The following is a 12082-nucleotide window of genomic DNA, read 5'->3' on the forward strand; positions in this document are numbered from 1 at the left end:
CATCAGCAAGGGCATTGAAGATGAAATGTGGCTGGGTCTTTCAGCATGACAATGATCCCAAACACACCGCCCGGGCAACAAAGGAGTGGCTTCGTAAGAAGCATTTCAAGGTCCTGGAGTGGCCTAGCCAGTCTCCAGATCTCAACCCCATATAAAATCTTTGGAGGGAGTTGAAAGTCCATGTTGCCCAGCAACAGCCCCAAAACATCACTGCTCTAGAGGAGATCTGCATGGAGGAATGGGCCAAAATACCAGCAACAGTGTGTGAAAATCTTGTGAAGACTTACAGAAAACGTTTGACCTCTGTCATTGCCAACAAAGGGTATATAACAAAGTATTGAGATAAACTTTTGTTATTGACCAAATACTTATTTTCCACCATAATTTTCAAATAAATTCATTAAAAATCCTGCAATGTGGTTTTCTGGATATTTTTCCCTCATTTTGTCTGTCATAGTTGAAGTGTACCTATGATTAAACTTGCACAATTGGTGGCTGACTAAATACTTTTTTGCTCCACTGTACTGTCTATTAAGCCCAGTAGAATTACACATTACATTGGTATCAATGCTAAGTGTTTCTCCATAGACACTAAAACAAAGAACAAAAGGTTAACACAAGGCTAAATGGCCTGTCAGTAAGACTGTCCCTGAGTTTCTGTGTTGTCATGACACTCTGTTCTCTGGACACTGTGAAGAGACGACCAGTCTCCCCCAACCAAACCCTCATCCTTCCTAACCCCAATCAGACTCATCCCTTCTCCACTGGGATGGAGGGACGGAGAAAGGGATGATTCCTCTCCTCCCTCAGTATAAGGAGTCATATTAATGATGAGGACTGACACCCACACCCTAATACCACACACACACACACACACACACACACATCACATCACATCACTAGCGTACACACTGAGGCATTTGTGACAGTCTCTCTCTCTCTCTCTCTCTCTCTCTCTCTCTCTCTCTCTCTCTTTCTCTCCTTCTCTCCATCCACCACCCCTCTCTATCTCTCTCTCTCTCTCTCTCTCTCTCTCTCTCTCTCTCTCTCTCTCTCTCTCTCTCTCTCTCTCTCTATCCACCACCTCTCTCTCTCTCTCTCTCTCTCTCTCTCTCTCCATCCACCCCCCCTCTCTCTCTCTCTCCCTCTCTCTCCATCCATCACCCCACTCTCCCTCTCTCTCTCTCTCCATCCACCCCCTCTCTCTCTCTCCATCCACCACCCCCTCTCTCTCTCTTTCTCTCCATCCATCCCCCCCTCTCTCTTTCTCCATCCACCACCACCCCTCTCTCTCTCTCTCTCTCTCTCTCTCTCTCTCTCTCTCTCCATCCACCACCCCCCCTCTCTCTCTCTCTCTCTCTCTCCATCCACCAACCCCCTCTCTCTCTCTCTCGCTCTCTCTCCATCCACCCCCCCCCTCTCTCTCCATCCACCACCCCCTCTATCTCTCTCTCTCCATCCACCCCCCTCTCTCTCTCCATCCACCACCCCCTCTCTCTCTCTCTCTCTCTCCATCCACCACCCCCCTCTCACTCTCTCTCTCTCTCTCTCTCTCTCTCTCCTTCACCCCTCTTTCTCTCTCTCTCTCCATCCACCACCCCTCTCTCCCTCTCTCTCTCTCTCTCGCTCTCTCTCTCTCTCTCACTCTCTCGCTCTCTCTCTCTCTCTCTCTCTCTCCATCCACCCCCCCTCTCTCTCCATCCAACACCCCCCCTCTCTCTCTCTCCATCCACCACCCCCCCCTCTCTCTCTCTCTCCATCCACCCCCCCTCTCTCTCTCTCTCCATCCACCCGCCCCTCTCTCTCTCTCTCTCTCTCTCTCTCTCTCTCGCTCTCTCTCCACCCCCCCTCTCTCTCTCTCTGTCTCTCCACCCCCCCTCTCTCTCTCTCTGCCTCTCCTTCCCCCCTCTCTCTCTCTCTCTCTCTCTCTCTCTCTCTCTCCATCCACCACCCCTCTCTCCCCCCTCTCTCTCTCTCACTCTCTCTCTCCCCCCTTTCCTATCAGACATTAATGAGTGTGCTGACCCGACCACCTGTATCAGTGGACTGTGTGTCAACACCCCAGGTAGCTACATCTGTAACTGTCCTCAAGACTTCGAACTCAACCCCACCCGCGTGGGCTGTGTAGGTGAGACATCGCTCTGGACTCACTCACACACACACTTTCAGTATGGGTCCTTCTGATGGGAGATGACTGAGTATGTGTGTGTCCCTTCCCAGACACTCGTTCTGGTGACTGCTATCTGGACGTGCGGATGCGGGGGGATGCGTCTGAGAGTTTGGTCTGTTCCAATGAGATAGGTGTGGCGGTGTCCAAAGCCTCCTGCTGCTGTTCTCTAGGGCAGGCCTGGGGAACACCCTGTGAATCCTGCCCCCCTCTCAACTCCTGTGAGTCAGTCTGACCTATCACCCCATCTAACACAATACTTACATGGAAAGATCCCTGAATGTTGTGATGTAGGGAATAAATCATTTGTCTTCCAGCGGAGTACAAGACGTTGTGTCCAGGAGGAGAGGGATTCAGACCTAACCCCATCACTGTTATACTGGAAGGTTAGTTCAACCTAACCTCTGACCTCTAACCCCATCACTGTTATACTGGAAGGTTAGTTCAACCTAACCTCTGACCTCTAACCCCATCACTGTTATACTGGAAGGTTAGTTCAACCTAACCTCTGACCTCTAACCCCATCACTGTTATACTGGAAGGTTAGTTCAAACTAACCTCTGACCCCTAACCCCATCACTGTCACACTGGAAGGTTAGTTCAACCCTAACCCCCATAAATATCCTATGTTCTGTTTAATTGTGTGCTAACCCCTATCCCCATCACTGCAACACTGGAAGGTTAGTTCAACCTAACCCCTATCTCTGTGTTCTCATTTACATTCAGACATCAATGAGTGCCAGGAGCTGCCAGGCCTGTGTCAAGGAGGAAACTGCATCAACACCTTTGGTAGCTTCCAGTGTGAATGTCCCAAAGGCTTCCAACTCAATGAGGAGAACAGAGTCTGTGAAGGTATAGACACACACACATACTCATGGCCCTCATAGACACACACGTGCAAACACTTTCACACACACACTAACACACACATACACTACTCACACACTATCATCATACACACTCAGGCAGGAAATTGAGTCCAGACAGTGAGGAGTGTTTTTGGAAGACAGGAGGAGAAAAGAGAGAAAAGAGAAGAATAGAGAGTAATAAATGACTAAACCTTGTTGTCCTGTAATGTAGGTGTGCTGTGTTCCTCTCTCTCCCCTCCCTCTTTCTCTCTTTCTTTCTCTGTGTTCCTCTCTCTCTCCCTTTCTCTCCTACTCCCTCTTTCTCTATTTCTCTCTCTGTGTTCCACTCTCTCTCCCTCTCTCTCCTGCTCCCTCTTTCTCTCTTTCTCTCTCTGTGTTCCTCTCTCTCTCTCCCTCTCTCTCCTGCTCCCCCTTTCTCTCTTTCTTTCTCTGTGTTCCTCTCTCTCTCCCTTTCTCTCCTACTCCCTCTTTCTCTATTTCTCTCTCTGTGTTCCACTCTCTCTCCCTCTCTTTCCTGCTCCCTCTTTCTCTCTTTCTCTCTCTGTGTTCCTCTCTCTCTCTCCCTCTCTCTCCTGCTCCCCCTTTCTCTCTTTCTTTCTCTGTGTTCCTCTCTCTCTCCCTCTCTCTCCTGCTCCCTCTTTCTCTCTTTCTCTCTCTGTGTTCCTCTCTCTCTCTCCCTCTCTCTCCTGCTCCCTCTTTCTCTCTTTCTCTCTGTGTGTTCCTCTCTCTCTCTCCATCTTTCTCTCTTTCTTTCTCTGTGTTCCTCTCTCTCTCCCTCTCCTTCCTGATCCCTCTTTCTCTCTTTCTCTCTCTGTGTTCCTCTCTTTCTCTCCCTCCCTCTACCTCTTTCTCTCTTTCCCTCTGTCTCTTTGTCTGTCTGTCTGTCTGTCTGTCTGTCTGTCTGTCTGTCTGTCTCTCTCTCTCACTCTCTCTCTCTCTCTCTCTCTCTCTCTCTCTCTCACACGTCTCTCTCTCTCACACGTCACTCTCTCTCACTCTCTCTCTCTCTCTCTCTCTCTCTTACTCTCTCTCTCTCTCTCTCTGCCTGTCTGTCTGTCTGTCTGTCTGTCTGTCTGTCTGTCTGTCTGTCTGTCTGTCTGTCTGTCTGTCTGTCTGTCTTTCTCTCTCTCTCTCTCTGTCTCTCTCTCTCTCTGTCCCTCTCTCTCTCTCTCTCTCTCTGTCCCCCCCCCCCCCCCTCTCTCTCTCTCTCTCTCTCCTAACAACACTCATCATACCTCAGGATAACAGAATGTTTAGTTCTCAGGACACAAGTGACATCACCTGTCCATAGTGTTCTAACAACAGGGCAATAGCAGAGTTCTGGGCTGTGTCTCATTTGGCACCAAATTCCCTGTATAGTGTACAACTTTTGGCCGAGCTAATAGGGCTCTAGACAAAAGTAGTGCACTATATAGGGAATATGGTGCTATTTGGGGCACAGTCAACATCTGTCCCTAACTGCAGGACAATAACAGAGTTCTGATGAGTCAGTGTGTCTATAACTGTGACCAAAGGAAGGCTGTTCTGGCCCCTCTGATGTGGCCACATCTATCCTGAGGGAGGAACACTCAGTCCACTGAACACAGACCTGAGAGGGAGAGAGAGAGAGAGAGTCTACGCCTTCACTATGGTGAATCACTAATACGATACAGAAATACACTACGGAAAAAGAAGGAACAAACAACAACATGAAGAATTATCTATCCAAAATGGAGATGTATGGGTAAACCACTTCTCCAATCTTTTTGGCTCTATAACAAAGAATAAAGAGCAAAAACATATACAGGAACAAATACAAATCTTAGAATCAACTATTAAAGACTACCAGAACCCACTGGATTCTCCAATTACCTTGAATGAGCTACAGGACAAAATAAAAACCCTCCAACCCAAAAAGGCCTGTGGTGTTGATGGTATCCTTAATGAAATGATCAAATATACAGACAACAAATTCCAATTGGCTATACTAAAACTCTTCAACATCATCCTTAGCTCTGGCATATTCCCCAATATTTGGAACCAAGGACTGATCACCCCAATCCACAAAAGTGGAGACAAATTTGACCCCAATAACTACCGTGGGATATGCATCAACAGTAACCTTGGGAAAATCCTCTGCATTATCATTAACAGCAGACTCGTACATTTCCTTGATGAAAACAATGTACTGAGCAAATGTCAAAATGGCTTTTTACCAAATTACCGTACAACAGACCATGTATTCACCCTGCACACCCTAATTGACAAACAAACAAACCAAAACAAAGGCAAAGTCTTCTCATGCTTTGTTGATTTCAAAAAGGCCTTTGACTCAATCTGGCATGAGGGTCTGCTATACAAATTGATGGAAAGTGGTGTTGGGGGTAAAACATACGACATTATAAAATCCATGTACACAAAAAACAAGTGTGCGGTTAAAATGGGCAAAAAACACACACATTTCTTCCCACAGTGCCGTGGGGTGAGACAGGGATGCAGCTTCAGCCCCACCCTCTTCAACATACAGTATATATTAATGAATTGGCACGGGCACTAGAAAAGTCTACAGCACCCAGCCTCACCCTACTAGAATCTGAAGTCAAATGTCTACTGTTTGCTGATGAGGGCCTACAGCAGCACCTAGATATTCTGCACAGATTCTGCCAGACCTGGGCCCTGACAGTAAATCTCAGTAAGACCAAAATAATGGTGTTCCAAAAAAGGTCCAGTCGCCAGGACCACAAATACAAATTCCATCTAGACACCATTGCCCTAGAGCACACAAAAAACTATACATACCTTGGCCTAAACGTCAGTGCCACAGGTAACTTCCACAAAGCTGTGAACGATCTGAGAGACAAGGCAAGAAGGGCATTTTATGCCATCAAAAGGAACATAAAATTCAACATACCAATTAGGATCTGGCTAAAAATACTTGAATCAGTCATAGAGCCCATTGCCCTTTATGGTTGTGAGGTCTGGGGTCCGCTCACCAACCAAGACTTCACAAAATGGGACAAACACCAAATTGAGACTCTGCATACAGAATTCTGCAAAAATATCCAACGTGTACAACGTAGAACACCAAATAATGTATGCAGAGCAGAATTAGAGATCTACCAGTCAGAGCTGAGGTGGGGGTTGGTCATCTACTCTGGGAGTTAGAGGGCTGTAAGTCAGAGCTGTGACTGACCCAAACTTAAGGAAAGCTTTGACTATGTACAGACTCAGTGAGCATAGCCTTGCTATTGAGAAAGGCCGCCGTAGGCAGACCTGGCTCTCAAGAGAAGACAGGCTATGTGCACACTGCTCACAAAATGAGGTGGAAACTGAGCTGCACTTCCAAACCTCAGGTCTAATGTAAGACCATATTAGAGACACATATTTCCCTCAGAATTCGAAAACAAACCCAATTTTGATAAACTCCCATATCTACTGGGTGAAATTCCACATTGTGCCATCACAGCAGCAAGATTTGTGACCTGTTGCCACAAGAAAAGGGCAACCAGTGAAGAACAAACAGCATTGTAAATACAACCCATATCTATGCTTATTTATTTTCCCTTGTGTACCCTTAACCATTTGTATATATACGTAATATGACATTTGTAATGTCTTTATTGTTTTGAAACTTCTGTATGTGTAATGTTTACTGTTAATTTTTATTGTTTATTTCACTTGTGTATATTATCTACTTCACTTGCCTTGGCAATGTTAACACATGTTTCCCATGCCAATAAAGCCCCTTGAATTGAGAGATTGAGTGTGTGTGTGTGTATGGGAAGACAAGGAGAGATAGGAAAAAGCCTGTGTCTAATAGCTGTTTAATTGGAGAGTGTTTGTTGTCCAGACCAGGGGAACAAAGCTGTGATGTGTGTCTTCATATCAGCCTGTTCTCTGTACACTCTGTGCTCTCTGCCTGGCAGGCTACATGGTTCTAGTACAGTGATGCAGTCGACAGTCTGTAGGCTACTAATGACTATGGCCGGACAGAACCTAAAACAACTTTATCATATACTGTAAATACCTGTACAAGACTCCCAGCTTCAGCTCTGACTGGCAGACCTCTAACTCCCAGAGTAGACTACCAACCCCCACCTCAGCTCTGACTGGCAGCCCTCTAACTCCCAGAGTAGACTACCAACCCCCACCTCAGCTCTGACTGGCAGCCCTCTAACTCCCAGAGTAGACTACCAACCCCCACCTCAGCTCTGACTGATAGACCTCTAACTCCCAGAGTAGACGACCAACCCCCACCTCAGCTCTGACTGATAGACCTCTAACTCCCAGAGTAGACTACCAACCTCCACCTCAGCTCTGACTGGCAGACCTCTAACTCCCAGAGTAGACTACCAACCTCCACCTCAGCTCTGACTGGCAGACCTCTAACTCCCAGAGTAGACTACCAACCCCCACCTCAGCTCTGACTGATAGACCTCTAACTCCCAGAGTAGACTACCAACCCCCACCTCAGCTCTGACTGGCAGACCTCTAACTCCCAGAGTAGACTACCAACCTCCACCTCAGCTCTGACTGGCAGACCTCTAACTCCCAGAGTAGACTACCAACCCCACCTCAGCTCTGACTTACAGACCTCTAACTCCCAGAGTAGACTACCAACCCCCACCTCAGCTCTGACTGATAGACCTCTAACTCCCAGAGTAGACTACCAACCCCCACCTCAGCTCTGACTGGCAGCACTCTAACTCCCAGAGTAGACTACCAACCCCCACCTCAGCTCTGACTGATAGACCTCTAACTCCCAGAGTAGACTACCAACCCCACCTCAGCTCTGACTTACAGACCTCTAACTCCCAGAGTAGACTACCAACCCCCACCTCAGCTCTGACTGATAGACCTCTAACTCCCAGAGTAGACTACCAACCCCACCTCAGCTCTGACTTACAGACCTCTAACTCCCAGAGTAGACTACCAACCCCCACCTCAGCTCTGACTGATAGACCTCTAACTCCCAGAGTAGACTACCAACCCCCACCTCAGCTCTGACTGATAGACCTCTAACTCCCAGAGTAGACTACCAACCCCCACCTCAGCTCTGACTGGCAGCACTCTAACTCCCAGAGTAGACTACCAACCTCCACCTCAGCTCTGACTGATAGACCTCTAACTCCCAGAGTAGACTACCAATCCCCACCTCAGCTCTGACTGATAGACCTCTAACTCCCAGAGTAGACGACCAACCCCCACCTCAGCTCTGACTGATAGACCTCTAACTCCCAGAGTAGACTACCAACCTCCACCTCAGCTCTGACTGGCAGACCTCTAACTCCCAGAGTAGACTACCAACCTCCACCTCAGCTCTGACTGGCAGCCCTCTAACTCCCAGAGTAGACTACCAACCCCACCTCAGCTCTGACTGGCAGCCCTCTAACTCCCAGAGTAGACTACCAACATCTACCTCACCTTGGCTCTATTATACATTCATAATGTTGCGTGCATATTGAATGAAAGATAAAGATAAACATCATATAGCTGTGTTTAACAAGACTGTTTCCCCTCTCTCTCTCTCTCTCTCTCTCTCTCTCTCTCTCTCTCTGTCTCTCTGTCTCTCTCTCTCTCTCTCTTTCTCTGTCTCTCTGTCTCTCTCTCTCTCTCTCTCTCTCTCTCTCTCTCTCTGTCTCTCTGTCTCTCTCTCTCTCTCTCTCTCTCTCTGTCTCTCTCTCTCTCTCTCTCTCTCTCTCTCTCTCTCTCTCTCTCTCTCTCTCTCTCTCTCTCTCTCTCTCTCTCTCTCTCTCTGTAGATGTTAATGAGTGTGAGCGTCCAGGTATCTGTGGACCAGGCCAGTGTTACAACACCATAGGAAACTACACCTGTATCTGCCCTGTGGACTACATGCAGGTCAATGGAGGAAACAACTGTATGGGTAAGTGCAGTACAATACACTGTACTACTCACTCCTAAACAATAACCAGTGTGTGTGGTCTGAATACAGTTGGTTTCTGACTACAACAGAAACAGACTGGCAGCAAGATAGAATCATTGTAGTTATTTGATTTACTGTATGTAACCTTTATCTATACATGTACGTCAATTCAGAACAGACTGAATTTACAATGCCGACGTGTTATGTGTTAGATCTATTCTCTACAACATTATGTCATCACAACACCATGTCTGATGAAGGTCTCTGACCAAAACCTCACAGTATGTTTTTAATTACGGACCTATAATAAACTATATTTTTTTGTTGCTTCTACAACACCATGTGACTAATGACTGTTTGTCCCCTCCCACCCGTAGACATGAGGAAGAGTTTCTGCTACAGGAACTTCTACTCTGACAACGGGACGTGTGACGGAGAGTTGACCTTCAACATGACCAAGAAGATGTGCTGCTGCTCCTACAACATTGGACGGGCCTGGAACAGACCCTGTGAACAGTGTCCTGTACCCAGCACCAGTGAGTACACACACACACATATACACTACGCGCAGAACGCACACACACACACACTCAAATCTGCCATCTGTCTGTCCCTAGATGAGTTTGCCATTCTGTGTGGAAGTGAGAGACCAGGATACTACATTGATATCTACACAGGACAGGTCATCGGTAAGTTACACCACTTCCAGTGGAAGGACACTATTGGAATAAAATCCAGTATACAGCTTCACAGGACTAATAAAAACATTTTAAAAAGTGATTCTGTGTATCTCTGTGTGTGTGTGTGTGTGTGTGTGTGTGTGTGTGTGTGTGTGTGTGTGTGTGTGTGTGTGTGTGTGTGTCTGTGTTCCAGACATTGATGAGTGCAGGGAAATCCCAGGTGTGTGTGAGAACGGCGTGTGTATCAACATGATTGGCAGCTTCAGGTGTGAGTGTTCAATGGGCTTCCTCTACAATGACAAGCTGCTCATCTGTGAAGGTAAGGCGCGCCCCATGGGCTTCATGCTGTGTGCTCATAGAACATACAACTACTACCCTTTAGAGTCTTTGTCCCGGATTCAATCCGAGGTGCATTCATAGTAAACACTGGGCAGGTTGGCTCATAAATGACTTTTAAAAGTGGATTGAATGGCAGCCTTGTATATTTTTGTATTTATTTGACTGCATGGTGTTGCTGAATAAAACCCTCTGAATCCATGTCACCTTGTCATGGGCCTCCAAGCCGGATAGGGTTTTATACAGTTGCACATGTATGGCAGGTCTCAGGGTCTATTTGCTTTAGTGAAATATCTACGAGTAATTAATACATTGTCTTTCTCTCTCTCTCTTTCTCTCTCTCTGTCTCTCTTTCTCTCTCTCTCACTCCCTCTCTCTCTCTCTCTCTCTCTCTCTCTCTGTCCCTCTCTCTCTCTCTCTCTCTCTCTCTCTCTCTTTCTCTCTCTCTCTCTCTCTCTCCCTCTCTCTCTCTCTCTCTCTCTCTCTCTCTGTCCCTTTCTCTCTCTGTCTCTCTCTTTCTCTCTCTCTGTCTCTCTGTCTCTCTCTGTCTCTCTCTGTCCCTCTCTCTCTCTCTCTCTTTCCCTCCTAGACATTGATGAGTGTCAGAATGGGCCAGTGTGCCAGCAGAATGCAGGCTGTCTCAACATGCCTGGTAGCTACCGCTGTGAATGTAAACCTGGATACCGCTTCACCCCCACTGGACAGTGTCTGGGTAAGGATGGGGGAGGAGGGAGGGGTGAGGATGGAGGGGTAAGAATGGGGGAGGAGGGAGGGGTGAGGATGTGGGAGGATGGAGGAGGGAGGGGTGAGGATGGGGAAGGATGGAGGAGGGAGGGGTGAGGATGGAGGGGTAAGGATGGGGGAGGAGGGAGGGGTAAGGATCTGGGAGGATGGAGGAGGGAGGGGTGAGGATGGGGCAGGATGGAGGAGGGAGGGGTGAGGATGTGGGAGGATGGAGGAGGGAGGGGTGAGGATGGAGGGGTAAGGATGGGGGAGGAGGGAGAGATGAGGATGTGGGGGGGTGGAGGGGTGAAGATGGGGAGGATGGAGGAGGGAGGGGTGAGGATGGAGGGGTAAGGATGGGGGAGGAGGGAGGGGTAAGGATGTGGGAGGATGGAGGAGGGAGGGGTGAGGATGGGGTAGGATGGAGGAGGGAGGGGTGAGGATGGAGGGGTAAGGATGGGGTAGAGGATTGTGTCTGGGTAAGGATGGGAGAGGATAGTGTCTGGGTAAGGATGGGGGAGGATAGTGTCTGGGTAAGGATGGGAGAGGATAGTGTCTGGGTAACGATGGGGGAGGATAGTGTCTGGGTAAGGATGGGAGAGGATAGTGTCTGGGTAAGGATGGAGGAGGATAGTGTCTGGGTAAGGATGGGGGAGGATAGTGTCTGGGTAAGGATGGAGGGGTAAGGATGGGGGAGGATAGTGTCTGGGTAAGGATGGGGGAGGATAGTGTCTGGGTAAGGATGGGAGAGGATAGTGTCTGGGTAAGGATGGGGGAGGATAGTGTCTGGGTAAGGATGGGGGAAGATAGTGTCTGGGTAAGGATGGGGGAAGATAGTGTCTGTGTAAGGATGGGAGAGGATAGTGTCTGGGTAAGGATGGGAGAGGATAGTGTCTGGGTAAGGATGGGGGAGGATGGTGTCTGGGTAAGGATGGGGGAGGATAGTGTCTGGGTAAGGCTGGGGGAAGATAGTGTCTGGGTAATGATGGGAGAGGATAGTGTCTGGGTAAGGATGGGGGAGGATAGTGTCTGGGTAAGGATGGAGGGGTAAGGATGGGGGAGGATAGTGTCTGGGTAAGGATGGGGAGGATAGTGTCTGGGTAACGATGGGGGAGGATAGTGTCTGGGTAACGATGGGGGAGGATAGTGTCTGGGTAAGGATGGGAGAGGATAGTGTCTGGGTAAGGATTGGGGAGGATAGTGTCTGGGTAAGGCTGGAGGGGTAAGGATGGGGGAGGATAGTGTCTGGGTAAGGATGGGAGAGGATAGTGTCTGGGTAAGGATGGGGGAGGATAGTGTCTGGGTAAGGCTGGAGGGGTAAGGATGGGGGAGGATAGTGTCTGGGTAAGGATGGAGGGGTAAGGATGGGGGAGGATAGTGTCTGGGTAAGGATGGAGGGGTAAGGATGGGAGAGGATAGTGTCTGGGTAAGGATGGAGGGGTAA

The 12082-nt window shown here is 48.4% G+C and overlaps 1 protein-coding gene across 4 annotated transcripts in view; it reads left to right on the forward strand.

Moving 5' to 3' along the window:
* Nucleotides 1-12082, forward strand: part of LOC110526764 (fibrillin-1) — a 151353-nt gene that overhangs the window by 108803 nt on the left and 30468 nt on the right. For 3 of the 4 annotated variants that reach the window (XM_036981025.1, XM_036981024.1, XM_036981026.1), the window contains 9 exons: nt 2006-2128; nt 2221-2388; nt 2485-2553; nt 2894-3019; nt 8777-8899; nt 9277-9435; nt 9517-9588; nt 9773-9898; nt 10505-10627. The exons of the other annotated variant lie outside the window; for it this stretch is intronic. In XM_036981025.1, coding sequence (XP_036836920.1) covers nt 2006-2128; nt 2221-2388; nt 2485-2553; nt 2894-3019; nt 8777-8899; nt 9277-9435; nt 9517-9588; nt 9773-9898; nt 10505-10627 — 1089 coding nt within the window. The remainder of the gene's footprint in view (nt 1-2005; nt 2129-2220; nt 2389-2484; nt 2554-2893; nt 3020-8776; nt 8900-9276; nt 9436-9516; nt 9589-9772; nt 9899-10504; nt 10628-12082) is intronic. 4 annotated transcript variants of the gene reach the window in all.

The sequence above is a fragment of the Oncorhynchus mykiss genome, chromosome 6 (assembly GCF_013265735.2).
Source record: "Oncorhynchus mykiss isolate Arlee chromosome 6, USDA_OmykA_1.1, whole genome shotgun sequence".
In the NCBI taxonomy this organism is placed as follows: domain Eukaryota; kingdom Metazoa; phylum Chordata; class Actinopteri; order Salmoniformes; family Salmonidae; genus Oncorhynchus; species Oncorhynchus mykiss.